General features: G+C 46.6%; 1 protein-coding gene across 9 annotated transcripts in view; it reads left to right on the top strand.

Moving 5' to 3' along the window:
• Arhgap17 (Rho GTPase activating protein 17) overlaps positions 1 to 22919 on the top strand; it is a 90800-nt gene that overhangs the window by 41461 nt on the left and 26420 nt on the right. For 7 of the 9 annotated variants that reach the window (XR_869745.3, XM_006508201.4, NM_001122641.1 and 4 more), the window contains exons 3-12: positions 1145 to 1249; positions 4802 to 4875; positions 6498 to 6609; positions 6824 to 6900; positions 9990 to 10101; positions 13776 to 13844; positions 13993 to 14074; positions 20075 to 20202; positions 21409 to 21520; positions 22032 to 22113. Coding sequence is in view for 8 of the 9 variants with exons in the window: in XM_006508201.4 (XP_006508264.1) it covers positions 1145 to 1249; positions 4802 to 4875; positions 6498 to 6609; positions 6824 to 6900; positions 9990 to 10101; positions 13776 to 13844; positions 13993 to 14074; positions 20075 to 20202; positions 21409 to 21520; positions 22032 to 22113 (953 nt within the window). In the remaining variant the exon portion in view is untranslated. The remainder of the gene's footprint in view (positions 1 to 1144; positions 1250 to 4801; positions 4876 to 6497; positions 6610 to 6823; positions 6901 to 9989; positions 10102 to 13775; positions 13845 to 13992; positions 14075 to 20074; positions 20203 to 21408; positions 21521 to 22031; positions 22114 to 22919) is intronic. The other 2 variants (XM_030242982.1, NM_001316713.1) reach the window with 1 other exon arrangement.

Genomic DNA, 22919 nt, shown 5'->3' with positions numbered 1-22919 from the left:
GGGGGCCAGTGAACAAAACAGACAGGGCTCTTGTCCTCCTGGGGCTGACGTGTTGATGAAAAGCCCAGGGATCCTGGGTAATCATTTGCTCTAATGAATGGCACATGGAGACTGTTCTAGTTTTCTAACGCTCTGCAATGAGGCCACTGTCGATGGGGAAGTGCTCCCCCAAGTATCAACTTGCCTGATGGTCATAGTCCTGATGACTGGGGTTTGGATCTGAAGAGCCACTCCTGTGTCCAAGTACCTTTGAGAAACAGGCACAAAGCAACTAAGGGGCAAAATGTATTCTGCTTTGAATTTGCTGATTTTTCATTAAAATAGAAAGCATCCCTGAGGGCTTGCTCTCACTCTTCCTGAGTCATCAGAGCACACATTTTTGGCGTTCCTTCTGTAACGAGCAGCGAGCAGCCCTCTTTGCCATAAACAGCTATATCTCAACAGTCTTATTTTGGGAGGCTGTTCAGGATGTGTGCGGCCCTAGGCCAGTATTCCCTACTGCTGGGTATTCATTCTGCTGTGGGGTCCTCTCTAAAACAGAAACAAAAACCTACCCAAACTTAGCATGGAAGGTTTTTATACTATCTTGTGCTACTTGCGATCTTGTTTGGGTTGTGCTGCGTGGATTTTGGGTCTGTTTCTCTGTGTGAGGAAGACCCAGTTGCCTGGGCTTCTGCTGTGCCTCTTGACTTGTCCCATGTGCAGTTTGATTGGACCGGACCTTTGCCGGTGCTCTAGCTGGTGAGCTGACTGCCACTACTCTGCCTCATAGATACAGGCACAATTGTCCCTTAGCCTGAACAGATTTCGCTTTGGAGGAGTCTAGACTATTCAGTGCAAGGAGGTTAGCAGTGAGCTCTCCCGGAGGTGACAGGTTGGGGCGTGGAGGGCTACTTGCTTCAAGTAGGCAGAGGCCAGAGCTGCCACTGAACACACCGCAGTGTACAGAACAACCTCTTACAACCCAGGACTGTCGAGTGTCAGCAGTGAGAACCGTGCTGTGAGTGACTAGATGCTGTCTGTCCACACCCAAGAGCTGAGCAGTTGCACTGCAGCTTGCTCCCTCCATGCTCTCACCACACATGGAAGAAGCTGGATTTCTTCTTAAGCCCTGAAAATGGCTCTTCTGTCTCTTCTTTGGCAGATTGAACGTCGCCTGGACACTGTGCGTTCAATGTGCCACCATTCACATAAGCGTTTGATAGCCTGCTTCCAAGGTCAGCATGGCACTGATGCCGAGAGGAGACATGTGAGTATCAGATTCGTCTCAGTCTCAGCCACATCACTAAGACACATCCTGAAGCTAGGGTTTGCTGCTTTGTTAATCACCAGACAGCAAGTAAGAGCTAGTATGCAAATAGCTGTGTCACCCTTTTGAGTTCCCACAGTTAATTACAGGGCACCTGACCACAAAGTTTTCCCTCCATTGCATAAAAGTTAAGATTCTGCAGTTGTGTAAATCTAGTGGGCATTTGCATACACCTATGTGTCCAGGAATGCTTGCTTTGGTCTTTCCCTCTGAGACAGATGTCATTGATTCTGTCCCCACTATTCCTGCTCTAGCCTGGCTTCTGCGCTGCTGACTTTCCACCCTTATCTTAGTCCTCCTGCAGCTGTCTTGCTGGTCAGCCCTGTGGTTCTCATTGTGGGTGTCTTTAAATTCCTCACCCCTGCCTCATTTCTACTTCTCCTTCAGGTGAGACCTGGTTGTCATAAATACCTGAGCTGTCTGGGCTCTCCTCCTGTTTCCCTTCTGAACCGCATTTCCTGCCTCTAGTTTCCGTCCTTCCTAGTCAGTCCTCAGTCTGATTGCCAAGAGTCAGTTGCCAAGGTGGGAAGATGCTGCATGTTCTGTGGTGCTGGCGGCAGAGCTGGGCACAAGGAGCCACCCAAAAAAACTGGTGGGACCTCTTAAGGAGCTCTGCAGGCTGCCAGTGCCTGGAATACAGTTCAAACTCTTAGCATAACCTAAACCCTTTGTATCTTATCCCCTTTTACCCCAGCAGGATTCTTTGTTCCCTGCTTCCTCTCATTCCCACTGTGGTCCAGACACATAATACCCAGCAGTCCCTAAATACAACACTGTTCCTTAAGAAGCCATGCATGTTCTGTTGTTTCTGTTGTTTGCTTTGAGATACTGCTCCACTGTCACACCTCTTCTTTAAAAACAAGCTGAATTTGTATCAGATACCTACTGTGTTTGAGTGCAAGATAAAGAGTGCGCATGGCCCAGTTGGGGGATGGGTGCCACCAGTAGATAATTAGACTGCTGCATGGTGAAGAAAACCATGCATAGGATGCTGTGAGAGGGAGGGCTGAGAACAGAGAGCAAAGTCAGGTGGGCTTCCTGGAGGAGGGCTCAGTGCCTGCGCCGTAGATAGGAGAGTCGCTGGTGGTGGGAACATGCCAGCAGTAGGAGCGAGGGCTTCATCCTAGTTTCAGAAATGTCTGATGACTTAGTTTTCCTTTAAAACCTCAAGCAAATGTGCCAAAGAAAAGTCTCTGAAGAGAGACAAGAAGAGTTGCCATGACAGTGTTGAGAAAGATTAGGTGTCCTCAGGAGAGCATATGACATGCAAAGGGGCTCCAAGAAACACAGGTAGCGCTCCAAGGGCACAGCAATAGCTCTACCCCGTGGGAAGAAGCAAGGAAGGGTGGGAAGAGAGACAGAGCAGCAGCTTTCTCAGCTCTGAGAGCCTCCATGCACTAGAGCAGGTCTTTAAGAGAGCCCAGCTGGCCTGTCTGTGTAGTTTGGCACATATGTCACCAGTGGAGAGCTTTTCAGCTCCTCCTTATGATGGAAGAGCTGGTCACCCAGGAGCTGGGTCTTTCCTTGTGGAGTTTCAGTGTGGACAGGTACATGTTTGTTAACACGCTCATTTGTTTAGTAGGCTTTCCTTGTTTATATGCCTGGAAACAGGGTCAAGGCTATCAGGGGTGAAAACCACAACTGAGATCATGAGTGGCACTCATTAAAATAGGTTCTTTGTGATTTCCCCACAGAGACTCATGGAGTTCTAGAATTGCAGGGAGTCTCTCTCGATTACTGTGTCTATCTTACATTTCATCTCTGAAAGGGCTCTCCTGGGCTGTGACCTACCTTCAGTTATGCTCAGATCTTTCTGTTCTGAAAGCATGAAGCCAGCTGTGGTCTCCTTCTGAGCGCTGGGAATGAAACCCAGGTCCTCTGGAAGAGTAGCAAGTACTTTTAACTGCTGAGCCATCTCTCCAGCCTGATGGATCGCGTCAATTCAGAGTGTACAAAAGAACACAAGTGAAGTTTGTCCCAGACCCTCTCCCTCCAAAGCCACCACTGTTGGTACTTTCCTATATAGAAGTCCCCCACGTGGCACAAGCCAGCGCATGCAGGCAAGTCAGGTGGGGTCTGACATAAGAGTCCCTTACACTGAGGAGACAGAATGACACGGTTTTTTAGAATGAAAGCATCGTGTTGCGAGCACTGGGTCATTAGAAGTGTCCTCACTGTTACTCTTCACCAGGGACTCTGAGATAATGCCAGCCACTGGTATATAGGTGCTGACTAGTATTGCTCCACTGATATATAGGTGCTGACTAGTATTGCTCCACTGATATATAGGTGCTGACTAGTATTGCTCATTCGTACCAAGGTCTGCACTTCTGCCCTCTTTGAGGCTCTAAGCCAGTCACTTCACCTCTGAGTCTGAGTTCCCTGGTTAGATGATCCTGTTGTTGGTTAAGAACAAATCTCTGATAGGAAAATGATTGGCTTCCTGCTTTAAAACACCACAAAACTTGCTTAGTATTTTTAGGTGTTTAAAACTACATTTTAGGATTATAGCCAAATCAAGACTCAGTTTAAGAATGTTCTAGCCAACATTTTGCAGTTGAGCATTTATTACAATTATTTATGATGATTTTTAGAGAGCATGGTATATTCATGAAACACAATCAGAAACTCTGGAATCCAGAGGCTGGGGCTCTAGCCCTGGTAGTGTTGGCCTGGCATGCACAAAGCCCTGGTTTCAGTCCCCAACACCACACAGACCAAGTGTGACAGTACCTGCCCATAATTCTAGCACTCAGAATGTGGAAACAGTAAAGTCACCCTTGACTACAAATGGTGAGTTCAAGGCCAGCTTGGGATACATGAGACCCTGTCTCAAGAACACACATGGCTGGCAGGGTGACTCAGCGCAGATAAAGGTGTTTGCCATCATGCTGATGACCTGAGCTGAATTCCAGAAGCCTACAGGGTAGAAGGAGAGAACTGACCCACAAGTTGAACTCTGGCTTCCACATTTGCACTGGTATAGGTGCTCCCTGCCCCCAGTAAATGAATTATTTTTAATAATTTTAAGTTTTAAGTAAAAATTAAAACAAAATCTAAAATCCAAAATTGTCTGAAATTGGAGACTTTTTGAATGCAGACTTTGGACCATTACATGTTTTGGATTTTCAAGTTAGGGATACTCAGTCAGTAAAGACAGTGCACCTATTCCAAGTCTAAAAATCTGAAACACTGTCCCAAGATTTCACACAAGCACACTTAGTCTCTGTTCACCTGATTAATTAGTAACAACCTCAGCAGCAACAGTAGCAGCTGTTGGACCCCTGGGGAGCACACCCTGTGTTGGGGGACACCCCACCACCACCATGTGCACGAGGCACCTGAAGTTCATTTAGTTAAAGGACAGCCACAGGGACAACTCTTCCTGGTGCAATTGCCTGGAGGGCAAGGGTACCCAGAGTGGCCTGAAGCAGACCAGTGAGAATGACTGAGAAACTACCCATACGAATTGACCTTGTCTTTGCCTTCTAGAAAAAGCTTCCTCTGACAGCTCTTGCCCAGAACATGCAGGAGGCTTCAGCCCAGCTGGAAGAGTCTCTCTTGGGGTAAGTGGTGCTTCTGAGAGCCCTTGGCCTGGAGCCTGGAGAACTGGGTAGCTGTGGTATCTGGCTGCCACCAGAGCAATTGGGAGCACAATAGTGGAGGCTCTTGCATCAGGGAGCAGCTTAGACCTTGGGGACAGATACCTAAAGGCTGTGATGCCAGGGAGGATCGTCTCTACTAAGAGCTTAGCCAGGCACAAGGGTCAGTCTGTGTTCCTCTATGCTTGGACATGAACGTGCATACCCCCCCATGCCAGTGTGTAGGCTCAGAGTTAGTACTGACCAGTCCTTCAGTGTCCCTCACTACCAGGGTGGCCACCAAAGCATGGAAGGTAGTGTTCTCTAATGAGTACATTTCCTGAATTATTTGGCTCATGTGGTGATTGTATGAACTTCAAAGTGTTAGGCCTACTTTACTTTCTTTTTAAATATGTTTTTATTTAATTGACCCATATATAATTGTATATTTATGAATCTAAGATATGATTATAATGATTGTATCTAGGTAATTGGAATGCTTATCTCTCTCTCTCTCTCTCTCTCTCTCTCTCACACACACACACACACACACACACACACACACACGCTCACACGTTAAGGTTTTTCTCAGAAACCCACACAGGTTTCCATCTTTGCTTCCTTGTACTAAGTCATTTTCCTCAATGACATCACAACAGTGATGCTGTGTACTAGCCCAATGCTGAATGCTCTCTAAGTACTCGCTCTCTTGGCCTTCAGAACAACCTCGGCATTGGGCAGGACGAATCCTTGTGTTCATACTTGAGGCAGGGAAAAGGGTGAGGGAGCTGCCTGAGCACAGAGCCTTCTTCAGCTTCTTCAGCTTCGATCTGATAGGACAGCCACCTCTCACCACACCACACCCTCTCCACGGAGAACTGGAGGGGCGCTGTGGAAAAGAAGGTCTAGAGGGTGGGCGGAGCCTGTGGAGTCACACATTTGCGCATGTATTTGGGGTTACATCAGCTGTGTGCTTAAGGAAAATGAGAAGGAAGTCTGCTGTTCAGTAGCACAGTGCTTGTGGCACGGAAGTGTTAGTCAGCCTCCTCATCTGCCCTCGAGAACCCTGTTTTATGATGCTGGGGAGGAACCCACATCGGTGCATGGGAAGCTGGAGACCCAGTTTCTGTGTTGACTCTGGAGAAGGCACCTCTAAGGCTACACTCACTCAGATACAAAACCACATGTAAGGAGTGACCTTTGCACATGCTAAGGTTTTTCTGGGTATTTTGAGAACACTCCTCTCACCTAACTTGAGAACCTAATTCTTGTTTAAGTTATGATCTCACTCTTCATACTTTATTTCCTCCCACATTTCATACATGCCAGAGACAGTCCGTCCCTCCTTCCCTTCAGCTTCCTGTTCGCAGGTTGGAACCTCGGGCCTCGTACGCTCTGTATCTTCAGTGAACCACCTTTCTGTCTCCATTCATTTCACTTTATAAGCCCAAAGCTGGACTTGTATTTTAGGTGATAGCACACATGCAAAGCATTGTAAAAGTTTTGTTGAGTAGTGCTCTGCTGTGTTCCTGTCATGGCAGAATGCAACCACATGACAGCTTAGTTTAATGAGTGCATGGCTATTGTTTGGTATCTTGTTCCTAAAGGAAGATGCTGGAGACCTGTGGGGACGCTGAGAACCAGCTGGCTCTTGAACTCTCACAACATGAAGTCTTTGTGGAGAAGGAGATCATGGACCCTCTCTACGGCATAGCAGAGGTGGGTGCTTGTGCTGCCCAGCCTGGCAGAGACCAGGTAGTAAACAGCTAGAGTGTTCCTATAGGACACTAATCAGCGGCTTTAATGTAGACCTATTTGGGGAAGTAAAGGAAGTTTGTGTCTAAAAGAAAACTTTTGTAAAGAGGTAATTGCTGTTTGAAGAATTCAGCTAAAATGTCCAGATTTATCTCTTGTGGTCTGTTTTTCCTTCCAGGTGGAGATTCCCAATATCCAGAAGCAAAGGAAGCAGCTTGCTAGATTGGTGTTGGACTGGGATTCAGTCAGAGCGAGGTAAGGTTACCGGTAAGAGAGTAGAGAAGAATGCAGAATGTTGTCCTATGATCAGGATTCAAGCCTGTCAGAGTCGAGCACTGACCAGACCACAGCCTGTGCATGCCCCTTTAACCCTACTCCTTCCAAGTGTGTCCGGGGGCTGCTGCTAGAGCATCCTGAACTAAGTGAGCCACCAAGGAAAGGGAGCAGAGAGAAGCACTAGGAAAATGGATAACTAGGAAAGAGGTGGGGCTGACAGTTCCACGATCACAGTTCTCAAAATGTTGGAGTTGAGGGATGATAGAGCTGTGGTCCTTACAGCTTATAAGAACCTCACCAGATAGCTGTCTCGGTATGAGGCTATGCCAGTGCCTGGCAAATACAGAAGTGGATGCTCACAGTCATCTATAAGATGGAACACAGAGCCCCCAATGGAGAAGCTAGAGAAAGTACCCAAGGAGCTGAGGGGGTCTGCAACCCTATAGGTGGAACAACAATATGAACTAACCAGTACCCCCGGAGCTTGTGTCTCTAGTTGCATATGTAGCAGAAGATGGCCTAGTCGGCTATCACTGGGAAGAGAGGCCCCTTGGTATTGCAAACTTTATATGCCCCAGTACAAGGGAATGCCAGGGCCAAGAAGCAGGAGTGGGTGGGTAGGGGAGCAGGGCGGGGGGAGGGTATAGGGAACTTTTGGAATAGCATTTGAAATTTGAAATGTATATAAAGAAAACATCTAATAAAAAAATAAAGCACATGTAATATTCAAAAACCAACCAACCAAACAAAAAAACAACAAAGAAAAAACCTCACTGGGTCTTAATCCCTCCATGGTCAAGAAAGGGAAGGACTCACAGGACCCCAGAGAACCAGTGCCACAGGCTGTCGGTCCATTCGAGGAATGTTACAGTGGAGCCCCTATGATCCCGGCAGGCCTGCTGCCCCAGCTCTGCCCTTTTTTTGGCCAGAATGTACATGCTTTACCCTATTGTGTGTGGGAACAGAAACAGAAAGGACCTATAGCCCAGTCCTTTCTCTTACTGCATCACAGTGGCCAGCAAACCCCTATAAAAGGCCAGGCAGTGAGTATGGTTAACTTGCACCCCAGATTTGTTCAGTGTAACCCACCTCACTCTCCTGTCACAGCACAAAGCAGCTGTGACCCAAAGTAAGCCTTTGCCTGCCTGTCACGCAGAGAACCCAGATTCCATCCCCAGCACTGCAACAATGACTGAGTTACTATGTGAGAGGCAGTGCAGGCATCCTCCAGTGAAACCTCACAGACAGACCCAGTCTTGGTGACTTCCTCTGGGCCCACGGTCCTGTGGGATGAGAGGATCTCGGCCGCAGCACAGTGCCCTGGAGAACAGCTCCTGCTCTGGGGCACGGCCTGTGGCGCTGCTGCATTTCTTTTGTCCCTCAGACACCACCGAGCCATCTCTGAATCAGCACCCACTCACAGGGGCGTGGGTGAAGGAGAAAAAAATGTCAGCCCATTAAATGTATAAATCAGTGGCTCAGTATTCGGTTTAACACTCTGGTTTAAGAAATGATAAGAGGTACAGTTGTCAAGCCAGTGTGACATCTGGCATGCCAGGCGTCAGTCTTCATACACTGTTTGATTCTCCAACCGATCTCCCTCTGTCTCCTCCTCTTTATTTTCAGCAAATACTGCTTGCTTCCCACTTAGCACAGAGGTCCTTTGCAGTCAACTGGAAAGGCCAGGCTGGAGCTGGTACAAACGCCCTGTGCTTCTGTGAAGAGAACTGTTTCATAAACGGGCTGGGACCCCATTTGCTGGCTGTATGATAGACTCCATATCCTAGAGAGAGCAGGTGCTGGGACTAGTACCTGACAGAGGCTTCTGCTGTGTGCTTGTATAAATGTGTGTCTAGAACCCTGCATGACAGGCAGACCAGGGAGTATGCCCTAATACTTGCATTTTTCTTAGAAGAAAGAATGTGAACTGGTTAATTTGGTGAGGGCGTGTGTTCCCCTCACTGTGCTTGGTTAAACAAAATACAGATATGTATCAGGCATCATTGTCTCAAACACAGGATATCCAGCATGGACTCTTACCATATGGCCAGAATCATACTTGCTAAGTTAACCAAAGAAGTGGGTGTTGGAGAGACTGCAGTGGTTGCATGTTCCTCGTTTGCTTGTTCTTGTTCCTGTGGCTCTGTTTCCTTGAAGGAAAATGGTGGCTTCAAACTCAGAGATCAGCTTGCCTCTGCCGCCTGAGTCCTGTGTGCCGCCACCATGCTCACCTGCTCAACCCCTCCTTTACTTTCTGTCCTAGTTCTACAAGGTAGACAGTGTCCGTCAGCTTCACCTAACAGATGAGACAACTAGGCAGTAATCAGACTCCAGATCACACAGCTCTGTAACATGGAACTGCTCTTCATATAGATGTCACACTCCAAAGTCTGTGTTCTTCTCAGATTCAGCACCAGCTGTTTGCTTCTTGGGAAACGTTCTGTGCATCACACTCAGAGTGGGGAAAAGGTGGCAACTGCGGGGCAGGCAACAGGCTACTAGTTTTCATGCTGCATCTGCATAGTATCTGTGTTTACATTTTCAGTGAGTCCAGACATCTGCATTCAAACAGAAGCATATTGAAAAACAAAACTAATGTTACATATGCATTATTCTCATTTGCCCCGCCACTATTGCTATGTGTATCTGAAGTGTTGCCATAGCTGCAGTGAAATACTAGCTTTTACTGCTAGAAGCAGTCTTAGGTCTTAAGAGATAGAAAGGTGTATCAGGAGGTGCATCCAGATCAAGCCAGGAGGAGGATGCTTCATAGCAATAATTCCACAATTGGGCCCTGAAAATCAGGTTTCTCAGGGGTCCCATTGTGTTCTGGCAGTGGTGTTTGCATGACACAAGGTGTGCTTGGTTATGCTATCCCCAGTACTGCAGGATTTCTGCCTTGTGGAGAAAATAGTACCTGTCTTTGCCTACTTCTATTCTAAAGCCTAAACATAAGTGTAAAAAGAAAGAAAGAAAAAAAAAAGGCCTCCTGGATTCGAATCAGCCACCATCCCAAGGGAGTAGGAGTTTTTGCAGCTCCTCCTCAGTCTGCTCTTTCTGTTTTGCAGATGGAACCAAGCACACAAGTCTTCAGGAACCAACTTTCAGGGGCTTCCATCCAAAATAGATACCCTAAAGGAAGAGATGGATGAAGCTGGGAATAAAGTTGAACAGTGCAAGGTATGGGAACCCCTGTCTGGGTAGACTTTCACCTGCCTGCTGTGTCCTGTACAGTGAGTAAAAAGCCAGTTATAAGTTTGCCAGTGTTTTGCCTACTTCATATCAGAATATTATGAATGATATTGAAAAGTAGTTTTATTTTCTAATACTATAGATCATTTTATAATAAAAAAAAATAACAGTTTAAAAAATTCAAGTGGGGGCTAGAGAGATGGCTCAGTGGTTAAGAGCACTGACTGCTCTTCCTAGAGGTCACGAGTTGAATTCCCAGCAACCACATGGTGGCTCACAACCATTTGTAATGGGATCTGATTCCCTCTTCTGGTGTGCATGAAGACAGAGCAGTATAATAGTATAGGTTTTCTAGTTATAAACATCATATCATCATATGATATCATATCAATCAGTCATAGTTACTTTAGTAAGGAAAGGGTTTTGTTGTTTTGGTTTTGGATTTTGGGTTTTGAGACAGGGTCTTATTTTGTAGCCCTGGCTATCCTAGAACTCACTGTATAGATCAGGCTGGCCTTCAAACTCACAAAGATCTCTGCCTGCCTCTTAATCCCAAATACTACTATTAAAATCGTGCTTTACCATGCCAGGCAGGAAGGATTTTTCTTTTACATTTCTACAACAGTTGGCTTATAAATCCCATACTAATCAGATGGTTGAATGATACTGTTCTCCTCGGGTTAACCGTGTAGATAGAGGAGCACTTACTCTGATGCTTTGGGAAGTGGTTAAGAAGCAAGCCCTTGGGGAAGCTTGGGATCTTTAACTCTTTTTTTTCCTGCTGATCCTTGGTTTTTCCAAAAATGTTCTTTTCCTCTTAGATGTGTTGGGCCTCTTTTGGTTTGTTCAGACCATATTATATTCCCTCCCTTACGATAGCAATTAATGCTCTCTAAACTGTTATTAAATACTGAATATAGTTGGTAAGACGGGAAACATACCTCACAGAATTGCATTGTAGCTTTTGTGTTCATAAAGGATCATGTTTAGCTTAGAAAGCACAATGCTGGCCGGGGATGCACAGAGCTCTGGGCTCAGTCCCGGAACCACACAGGCTGGGGTATTAACGCTAACGCTTGAGAACTGGAAAGCAAGAGGATCAGACGTTCAAGGGCACGTTTGGCTACAGGCTTGAGGCTACTGTAGGCTACATGAAACTAACTCAGAGAGAGAGAAACAAAAAATATATGGAAAAAATCATATTTAAATGACACTAGTAGAAGCTAGAGAGATGGCTCAGTGGTTAAGAGCACTTACTGTTCTTCCAGAGAACCCAGGTTCAAATTCCAGCACCTTCATGGCAGATCACAACTGTTTGTAACTCCAAGATCAGACTGACATCCTCACACATACATGCAGGAAACCACAAATACATATAAAAATAAATAAGTAAAATTTTTTTAAAAAAATAAGTAAATGACACTAGCAGTTTGGTATGTTTAGAGTGGCATGTGTCCATGAACACAACCAAGGGGAGGCACTTGTCTCTGGGGCCCTGGAGACGAGGGGAGAGCGCCTTACAGACAGTGTTCTTTCCTAAACTCAGCCCAGGCCACACTCACTGCTCAGTTCTTTCCATGTACTGATGACCGAACTCACTGAAATCTTCCCCTTTGTTGGCATATCATTCCTTAGAGACACTGTTCTTAAGTGCGTTGGGCATGGTAGTAGACGCCTTTAGTCCCAGCTCTCTAGAGTCAAAGGAGGATGAGTTTGAGGCCAGCCTGGTCTACATAGTGAGTCCCAAGGCAACTGAGCTACATAGTCAGATCCTGTCTCCAAAGAAAGAGAGAGAGGAGAGGGAGAGGAAAGGGAAGGAAAAGAAAGGAAGGAGAAGAAGAAAGATGCGCCATGCACAGTGGGTTTCTTGTTTTGTTTTGGTTTGTTTTTTGAGACAGGGTTTCTCTGTGTAGCCCTGGCTGTCCTGGAACTCACTCTGTAGGTCAGGATGGCCTCGAACTCAGAAAAATCCACCTGCCTCTGCCTCCCAAGTGCTGGGATTAAAGGCATGCGCCACCAACCGCCCGGCGCACAGTGGGTTTCTAGTTCTCCCTTAAATCAACAAATTCTATGCTTACAGCTTTCTGACACAACTCCCACATCCCAACACGCTGGACAGCACAGTTGTCCCCAACTTTAGTTTCTGTTTTGTATTTGACTGTTCTTTTTTTTTCCCCCTCTTTTTTTGTTCGGAGCAAGGTGAGAGCTTATGAAATCCGCTTTCTTGTTTTCTCATTTATTCTAAAAAGATATTTGCTGTTCCTAATGTGCATTTCTGAATAAGAGAGTACTCATGTTAGTTTGTGTACCTTGGTAGGAAAAATAGAAGATAGTATATTAAAAAGCTTACTCGAGATATATATATAGTTTTCTAATATATATGTTTCCTGTATAAGATTTCTATACACACATATTTTAAAATGTGTATATTCAAATGCCGAATCTGTCCCTTAAATTTATGTCCTAATGGTACAAGCCCATCCCAGCTACTTGAGAGGGTAAGGCAAAAAGATTACAAGTTCAGGGCCAGCCTAGGACTTTTGTGACACTTTGTCTAAAAGTAAAAAGTAGAACATGGGCTCAGCGGTAGAGATCTAACCTAGAACACTCAAGGCCTGAGATTCAACCCAGTACTGCAAGATACTAGAATTTTTACATAATTGATTAGTTTATGTTAGTTCACATATTTAAAAAATGTCAGCAGGAAGTGGTCTTTGTTCTGTCTTTCTCTCTTTGCTCAGCATATACTGCTGCTAACAGAAAACTACTGTCTCTAGTATCTTGCTTTTTTTCCATACACACTTTCATATGTATATGATAAGAGGAGTATGACCTTTCCCCTCCTTTTTGTTACCCAGAGCCAAGTAGTAATAAATGACAAAACATGTTCAGTACTTTGGCTTTCTAAAAGGTATGCCAGTATATATCTTAGTATCTTTTTTTTTCCCTCTTATGGTAGTAAAATCCTCTAGCAAAAGCAACTTAAGGGAGAGAGGGCTTATTCCGTCCTTTTCAAGGTATAGTCTGTCATGGTGTCAAAGTCAAGATGGCAGGCGTTTGTAGCTACTAATCCCTTGCGTCCACGTTAGGAGCAGAGAATGAAGACTTGCTACCTAGATGACCCTTTAACCCCGGACATGTTGCCTCCCACTCTTAGGGTGGGTCTCTCACCTCAGCCTAGTGAACCTAATCCTTCACAGACACTCCTAGAGTTTGCAGGGTTTCTGGCTTCCAGGGTGGGATTGGGGTAGGGTGCTTGGCTGCCTCTCTCGTCTGTCTATCTTTTTTCTATGTGTGAGGAGGTCAGAGGATACCTTTGCCTGTTGGTCCTTCCCTTCCACTTGTCTGAGGCAGATTCTGTTGTTTACCACTGTGTACCCAAAGCTGGCCACAAGCGTCTGGCGATTCTTCTCTCTAGGCTACCATCTTGCTGTAGGAATGCTGAACCTACAGATGTATGCACAGTGCCCACTTGCCCTCAGTCCTCATACATGTGTGGCCATGTCCCTGTCAGGAAGCTTTCTGTGTTTCAGTGTGCACAGTTGTCACTTGGTCAGCAGGCATTTCACCTGTGGCTCTCGTCCTCCCTTTCATTTATCTAGGAAATCCCAGAGGTTGTTCTCAGGGTCTAGTTTCACGTTACTGATGCATCTTCTCCCCAGGATCAACTTGCAGCAGACATGTACAACTTCATGGCCAAAGAAGGGGAGTATGGCAAGTTCTTCGTGACGGTAAGCACCTTCCCTTGGCTGACACGTTATAAAAGCTGAATCATTCAAGCTTTATGAATGAGTTCATTTTCAGTTTTGCTCAACCACTATGTCTGTGTCCATTCAATGCTAACGTTACTTTTGTTTTTGAATGTGGGTCTGTTCTCAGTTATTAGAAGCCCAAGCAGATTACCATAGAAAAGCATTAGCAGTCTTAGAAAAGGCCCTTCCCGAAATGCGCGCCCATCAAGGTAATGTAACCCTCGCGTCTGTTGACGCCTCCTCTCTCTCTGCCCCCTCTGCCTCTGTTCTCTTCACCCTGGCTCCTTTGCATGCCTTTCCTTGGGACAAAGCCTCTCTGCTTAGCATTTCCCAGTATAATTCCATCTTTCTTGCTGCGTTCTCTAATTTCTTCCAAACTCAAATTAACACACTAATGGAGCCTTCCAACACCTTCCATTGAAGAGAAATAGCCTCTCTGCTTCTTCCACAGGTTTGCCCTCTAATTACCCTTTCCAGTCAGTCCCACAGGGAGCATCCATCTCTTCTAGAGATAGTATTCCAGACTTAGCAAGGAAGGATTTGACAGGCCAGCCCTTGATTCCATATCAGTCACTGTGATCGGATCACAAGGCCGTGGCGGCCTCTCTCTAACCTTCCATGGTTATAGTCCCTGCTCTTACCAGCTCCGCTGAAGCACATAGCCCTTTTGTCCACCAGTGCTGTTTACTTTTAAGTTGGATATTTAAAGCCTCCCCCAGTCTCAGCTCTTGCTATTGCTGCTCTATAGTATACCTTAGAATAGTTATCAGCAGACGTGGGCACAAGTTGTTGACTCTGTCTTCTTTGGGTTGGACTGCATTTGTCCCTTGGTGTCTGTGAGGGATTGGCTTTCCAGAACAAAAGTCCCAGACTTCCAAGTCCCTTATGTAAAGCAACATAATGTTTGTCAACACCCTCCATACACACCCGTATGTTTTTAATCTCTAAATGACTTTTAATGTCTATTATAATAACTCAAGTGCTATATGAAGTTCTTAGCTTGCATTGTTTGTGAAATAATAACAAGAAAATGAAGGTCTCCACATATTCAGTACAGATCAGCCTTTTCCAGTGTCTTTTTCCCTGCAGTTCTGGGATGGAACACAAGGTCTTGTATCTATGAGGCAGGTGCTCTGTATTCCCACAGCCTTTCCAGATACTTTTAGTCTGCAGTTGTTGACTGTTTGCCTACAGGTAGAGAGAGCTGACTCTAGTTTTGTTTGGTGTATAGAGCTGACATTTGGAGCTTACGTTCCCTGTAGGGTTTGTAAAGCAGGGGGGTCTGACCAGGTGGTGAGTGTAGCAAGGTGAGTGTGGCAAATCTGTGTGTTCACCCTCGTGTGGGCAGCTGGTCCACTAGAGAATTCCGTGCCTTGACCTAAGTTTCAGGAAGCCCTGATGAGTTAGTCTGTGTGCCTGGATGCATTGCACTGTAGAGTTAGAGCTCCTCTGGCCTGACTGACTGAGTAGGGTCTTGAGCAGTCGCAAGTGTAGTGCAGTGCCTCATCACTGGGCCATTCTTTGCATGACAGGCTGCCCTTGTTTCCTAAATCACCCAGTTTCCCAGTTCCTGGATGATAGATTGTGGCTCAGCAGCAAGTGCTCATCTTTCCAAGGGACAAACTGTCGCTGTCAAGTTCAGAGCACTGAGGACATGTGATATGGCCCCTGCTGGTGGGGCCCTGTATGGGACAAGATGCACCTGTCATTCTCGTCTTTGAATGGTGAGAGCTGTGTTGGGAAGAGTTGAATGTTAACATAAGCAAGAAGTTGGAGTTCTTAGTCACCCTCATTCAGTGTTCTTCCCCAGAGAAACAGAAAGTCGTGGGAGCAAAGAGGAGTTTAGTCTGGAAGAGGGACCACTGGGGTGTGAGGAGTGTAGCTTTGTGCTGTCTTTCTCAGACCACACCCACTCTGGCTGCAGGCTGTCTCCCTGCCTCCACCTGTCTGCGTACTTACCTCTCTTTTCTTTTCTGTTTTTTTAGATTTATTTATTATATGTAAGTACACAGTAGCTGTCTTCAGACACCAGAAGAGGATGTCAGATCCCATTATGGATGGTTGTGAGCCACCATGTGGTTGCTGGGATTTGAACTCAGGATCTCTGAAAGAGCAGTCAGTGCTCTTAGCTGCTGAGCCATCTCTCCAGCTCACTTACCTCTCTTTTGGCCCTGCCTTGTCTTTGGTAGCTGTCTCTCAGAAAGTCTCAGCATATCAGAAAAATATCCAGTGGGACCGCCCTGACCCCGTGCCTGGGGACCACAGTCCACCTTGAGACAGCTGCTGGCTCAGCCCTTCCTGTGCTGGGCTCATGCTCATCTAATTCGGGCTCCCCCGGTTTCTGAGGGATGCTGAGTGACTTTTCACCTTCTTGTCTACCTTTCCACCCTTAGACCTTTGCAGTTTTGCTTCTGTGCCCACTCAGCTATTAAAGGAGATTACAATTCTCTAAAGAGCAGCAACCTGTTTTTTCCAAATATTGGTGTTAGACACAGCCCAGGCCAGCACTCTGCTGATGCTGTCTTCCTCATTCAGTTAGGATCCGAGTCTGAGTCATTCTCCTCAGCGCTGAGTCAGCATTTTCTGAGTCCGTCCTCACTCCTCTCTCTGCTCCCCTCCCTCCCTCATCCCTTTTCTCTGGAAAGCCCTCATCCTGCCGCCTTCCCCAGCACCAGCAGCAGCACTGCCTTAGAACCAGTTGGTTCCCTGGGTCTGGGCTTCCATGCACTTGACAGATCTCAGACAGCGTGAGAGGCCTCCTGGCCCAGCTGCCTTTCCCTGCTTGTCTTCCAGTGCTGCCTTTCTTCACATGAGCTGTGAAGCCTGGGTGCCGGACGGACAGCACTTGTCTCCCGACATCCCTGTGGCTAGGTTCTGGGTAGTTGGCCCTGAGCTCCAACTGTCCTTCCCTTCCCTACCAGTCTCTTCCCCTCCCTGTTGAGACTATTCAAGGTCTATGATTGAACTCATCACTGTCTGTCAAGATGCTTTGCCCCCTCCCCCAACACACACTCTCTCATTTCCGTGTGTCTCAGTGCTGTTCCCAGCCAACTCCCTCATATGTGCTTGTCTGCTTCTTGATGCCTATGAGTCCTGCCTTGCTCACTTCCTTTGAGAAGCCTTCTCTAACCACTGCTGCCACTTTGTCTCTGAATTGCTGTCACATTGATGGTCTATACCAGAAGTCGCAAACAGCCATAGCTCATTAAGATTTACTTTAAAAATTAGTTGCCACCATTGAAAAATCAGACACTTTTTAATAGTGCTGACCTCTGGCTTCTCTTGGACGTTTCAAAGATCTCAGCACAGCATACTTCCCCCCTGCAGAAACCTCCATCCAGCTCCCAGAGTGCTGCAGCCTTATGCTCTCCAGCCTGGTCCACAGACTTGTCACCCCCAACAACTGTGTTTGCGACCCTTGTCTATACCATTGATCCCCACATCTTAGCAGTCTGTCCTGGCTCGCCAATGGCCGTTCTGTGCTCGTGTGTGTGTGTATATTATGTGTTCATCATAGTCCAGTTGCTCTTATTGTGAAAGTGGGGAGTCCTTAAGAGTTTTGTGTGCCTGCTATGTGACACATATAGGCCTTTTGCTTAAAGGCCAGCTCTGGAGCTGGAACTTGCCTTTGGAACTGTGTATAGGCCAGAAGCTCTCGCATGTTTCCCTCTGTGGTTATCACTTTAAAGTGAGTGGTAAGCCATACTCTGCTTGGTGTTACGAGAACATTCCAAGAGAAGACTGGAGCATGGTCATCTCTCAGTGATACCGGGGACTCCACTCTTGCCTTCTCATGGGGGAGTGAGAGACACGAGAAGCTTAAGCAGAAGTTTATTTAGCAAGACAAGCACTACAGAGAGAAACTGCAGTGGGCTGCCCCAAAGGCTGAAGACAGCACAGTGGGCTCTGTGTCACTGATTTTAAAGTCTTCATAAATGTTTATGAGGTGGATACATATTTATGCAGAAAGCTAGTCATTTTCTCATCCCGAATCCTAGTGGATTGGATCTCCCTTTTAGGGTTCTTTGTGTGATCTTCTGGACAGGTTCACAGAGGGGCAGAGATGCAGACCCTTTGTTGGTTCATGAGTGCAGGGAGATGTCCCAGCCTCCTGGTGTTCGCTGTAGCAGTAAAGACCCCTGTGCAGCTTCAAGGACATTTCACCACGGGGCATTCTGCCTGGTCAGACACAGCCACCAAAACGCTGCTGTGGTTTCCTTGGTTACCTCACATCTAACGCCCTGTTGAGATTATTCAGAGTCTATGATTGAACTCATAACTGTCTTAAAAAGTAAGACTTTTTTTTAAGCATGAGGGCAGGGACCATGGTTTTACAGTGGACTGCACAAACAGCAAACAGGACTTGGGGAGGGTGTTAAGCTTCTGCCTCCCAGCTTGTGTTTATTTTCTGTTTGACATCAGCATCTCAGAGTTGGACATGTTGTAGAGGCAATTAGGTACAAACCCAAGTACCCGCCATGTATCCACGAAGAGAATGATCACAGGCTATTTTGAGCAAGGTTGACCATAATCGCTTTAGGTAGAAGGGACAGAGCAGTCTAGGTAAGGGCTCAACTTCAAGAGAACTATTACAGACCTGCTTGTGGTATAGGACAGGTCCTTCAGAGTCAAGGGTAGGACATGGCCGGGGGGTGAAGAGCTGAGAGTAGCAGATGCTGAGGTCCATGTCTGTCCACTCTCTTCTGTCCCTACACCTTTCTCTCATCTTCCCACACTCCCACTTGCTGTCATTTTAAACTTTTCATTATTTTTTTGGCCTGTGGATCCATGGCATTTGTTTTTCTTTCTTCCTCTCTGAATGGGGGTAAGGAGCACCACACTGCACAGGGAGGTGAGGGGGGAGTACCACTGGACAGCCCTGTCCAGATCCAGCCCTCTAACAGCAGTGTGGTGACAGGAGGGCCGTCCGTCAGACTGGGGAGGATCTATACTCTTCTTTAGCTGAACAGGATCATGTATTGGTTTCTGTATACTTCCCAGGAAACACTAGATCTCTGCAGTATCCACAGACGGGCCAGACCATCCAAGCAACTCATTATCTAATTTAGCATGTCCATGTTCCAGATTCTCCCCACTGCTTTACTGTACACATTTCTGGGGAGCTGCCTCAGATCTGTAGTGTAAGAAGCAGGGGCTGTGGCCTAAAAGTCATAAGAAAAACTGCTGCCGCCATCAGGACAGCCTTTGACCTAAGCTACTTGGGAACCCCAGATACCTCCGTTTTTCTATTTAGGGTTTTTTATTTAACTAGATATAGGTTGGTGGGCAGTATTGTGTGTTACAGGGTGGCACCTGCTTTGTGTTCACATTGTCCTCATTTGGTCTTGACACCCCTGTTTGGAATGCCAACAATTTTCCTGTTTCGTGTGATGGAGTCTTTTTCTTGTCCTCTACCCATGAGGCAGTGCTTCTTTGCAAGGCTAGAGTAAATTTCTTTTTGGTAAAGCCAGTGTGCTCAGATGTAGCCTGCATTTTAATGCAAGACCTCTGGCTCCACATGTGTTGGTAGCATGTAGTAGCATCCAAGGCCAGCATCAGCATCAACTCTGGACAAGTTGCACCATGTGGCATGCTTAGGGCCTGTCTTAGTCAGGGTTTCTATTCCTGCACAAACATCATGACCAAGAAGCGAGTTGGGGAGGAAAGGGTTTATTCAGGTTACACTTCCATACTGCTGTTCATCACCAAAGGAAGTCAGGACTGGAACTTAAGCAGGTCAGGAAACAGGAGCTGATGCAGAGGCTATGGAGGGATTTTACTTACTGGCTTGCTTCCCTTGACTTGCTCAGCTTGCTTTCTTATAGAACCTAAGACTACCCCCCAGAGATGGTCCCACCCACAAGGGGCTCTCCCACTTTGATCACTAATTGAGAAAATGCCCCACAGCTGGATCTCATGGAAGCATCTCCTCACCTATAGCTCCTTTCTCTGTGATAATTCCAGCTTGTGTCAAGTTGACTTAAAACCAGCCAGTATAGGGCCTCTATCCACCAGTGACTGTCCCAGATTGACACATCTGTGCTCCCATAGTTGCTAAATAACAAAAGCTCACCAGATGTCTGGGTGTTTCTCTTCTCCCTGAGTCTCAGCCACCCTTAGTCTTCTAGGGAGTCCTTGGGTGCTATGGAAAGGAAATGTTCAGAATTCATAAGCTGTCCAAAAGTCTTACCAACTGTTTACTCCTGTAGATAAGTGGGCAGAGAAGCCAGCCTTCGGCACACCTCTGGAGGAACACCTGAAGAGGAGTGGGCGTGAGATCGCCCTGCCTATTGAGGCCTGTGTCATGTTGTTGCTGGAGACTGGCATGAAAGAGGAGGTGAGGGGCACCCCAGGTCCTACCTGCCAAATCCTTTGACCCTTCCTCTGTCCAGATCACCACCGTCACACATTTTCATTTAACAGCCACTGTGGAGGTATAGACCAGTGGCTTTCAAACCTTTGTCCCCCATGACCCACATATTCCAATGAGTCTGTGGACCTTTATTCAATAACTAAAGTGGGGCCTCAGAACAATGGGTACTTGTTCTGCTTGCAGTGTACTCTGACCTTTAATCATACTCTCTCTTTCCTTTCAAGCTCTGTTTATGATTTGGGACAATGCTCTGGTGGCCAAGAGTGTCCATGATCTCTTGTTCATGACAGTCTTGAATTGTGTGCACTGTGCAGTGGTTTTAATGGGTACATTGATGTATTGCATAAGATCCATACCAAAATTACCCACAAGAACCAAGCAGGGCAGCTCTTAGTCCTATTTACATAGAGGTAAGCATGCAAGGAATTCATGCTAGGACACAGCCAGATTCAAAATGCAATATTCTTTATCCTTTAAAGTATCTTGTTACAGTCTCAGATATACAGAAGAACAGAGGCTCTGTAGGTGAACAACACAGCAAAATTTTCACAGATACAATTTTGGCATCTATTCCAGCCCAAATCAAGAACATCTAGAAACTCTCATGATGGCTTCTGGTGCCCAAACTCAACTTTTAATAGCTCCAGTGCGTGCTTCTCCACGGGTCTGCTCTTGCTTTCCAGGAGAGCAGTGGCACTGTTGGTTGTCATTGGCACTGCCACCGCCCCTCCTCATCTGCAGTGAAGAGTCACTGGGTGTGTAAAGTGCTGAGAAGCCTGCTGGTTTCTTGTCTGAGCCTAAGTCCCCTCAGTTCTGGCCCACTGCCCTTTACGTGCTTCTCTTGGTTGCCTCTCCGTGTCCACATTTATGCCAGTGAATGTGACGGGCAATCTGGTCTGCTCTCCCTGAGACGTCAGGTTTCTAAAATAACTAGATTTATAAAATACGTAGTAGTCAATACTCAGTGCTGTGAAAGAGAAAGCTTTCAATAGATCAAGAACTGGCATCAAGAAGGTCTGTGTCCTGCCTGTCACCATATACTAGGTACATACACACTCTTCGTTCCTTGGAATGGGGTTGTGAGATGGGTAGTGTGGCTCTCACAAGCAAGATGAACTTCCCCAGGGTGAGGCTCAGCTCTGACTGGCTACTGGTGTTTTGTTTCTGTAGGGCCTTTTTCGGATTGGAGCTGGAGCCTCCAAGTTGAAGAAGCTGAAAGCTGCTCTCGACTGCTCCACATCGCATCTGGATGAATTCTATTCTGATCCCCATGCTGTCGCAGGTGAGCTCCAAGGACTGTCTGCAAGTCCTAGCTCAGGTCACCAGCTGAAAGAACAGTTGTCATGTGAGGAATGAGCGGTCCAATGAAAGACTCCGCTGACTAAGTCTCCTAACACACTGTGTGTGCCTGTGCATGTGTCCCTGTCTTCTCTCTGAGTTTTCTCCTTCCCCCACTCCCAGTCCTTGTTACAAGCAAAGGTGAAGCTAGCATGCATGTGTGTATTGTGGAGATTACTTGAAATCTCCTTTCTGTCTCACATATGGCCTGTTTGCCTAGAGAAAGTATGTATGTTAGCAGAATTACCTTACAGCTAACTTTATTTTCTGTGGCTCCCTCAGTGTATTTTTGCAAGGAACTGAATTTCTTTTCTGAGGTTTCATTCTCTTAAGCATGGCTGCCCAATTGTAATTTGTTTTGTTCAGCTTGGAAGATTGTACATGAGATACTCTCATTTGTAAACCGGTGCAGCTTGTGGCCCTACTGCAAACTCAGAGTGTGTTCATGGTTTCAGGTGCTTTAAAGTCCTATCTGCGGGAGTTGCCTGAGCCCTTAATGACTTTCAGTCTGTATGAAGAATGGACACAAGTTGCAAGGTAACTATAAAGTGTTGAGAGTCTTAAAAGTCCATGAATTGTAAATGAAGAAAATAATCTAATGAAAAAAGTGACACTGCCCTACTTGTAAGTAACTGTACTGTCAGGAGTCATCATACTAGGACACTGAGCTAGCATGTGTAGGGATGTGTCCCTGTTCTACCTGCATCCAGAGGGAACATGCTCGGTATTGTTAGCACAGAGAGCTGGTGCGGCTTCATCAGCATTAGCGGGTTGGCTAGTTCAAACCCCGCCGTGGTGAAAATAGTTCTGCGAGTGAGGCTTTGTGGGGTAAGTATCTGTGCTGCTGCTTGGAGGCTCAGCTGTCAGCAATAGGACGGGAGCCTTACTTGCTGTAATAGTGTTTTCCTGGTGTCCACTGTGTGCTAGAGTGAGCACATTGCCCCCACCACTACCATTCTTCCCCCCCAACTTATTTATTTATGTTTACATTCCAAACACTGTTCCCTCTCCCTGTCCCTCCCTCACTGAGTCCCTTACCCCCAGCCCCGTCCTCCCTCCCCTTCTTAGACGGTAAGACCCACCTGGGTATCCCCCCAGCCTGGCACATCAAGTCTCTGCCAGATTAGATGTATCCTCTTCCACTGAGGCCAAACAGAGCAGCCATGGAGACTGAGCTACCTGTCTGCTCCATATGTGCCTGGGGCCTTGTTCCAGCCTGTGTATGCTCTTTAGTTGATTGCTCAGATTCTGAGAGCTCCCGGGGGTCCAGATTTGTTGGCTCTGTTGGTCTTCGTGTGGAGTTCCCATCTGCTTCTGAGTCTTAGATCCTTTCCCCAACTCTT

Source organism: Mus musculus, chromosome 7, assembly GCF_000001635.26.
Source record: "Mus musculus strain C57BL/6J chromosome 7, GRCm38.p6 C57BL/6J".
In the NCBI taxonomy this organism is placed as follows: Eukaryota; Metazoa; Chordata; class Mammalia; order Rodentia; family Muridae; genus Mus; species Mus musculus.
This window is presented reverse-complemented; position numbering and strand designations above follow the sequence as displayed.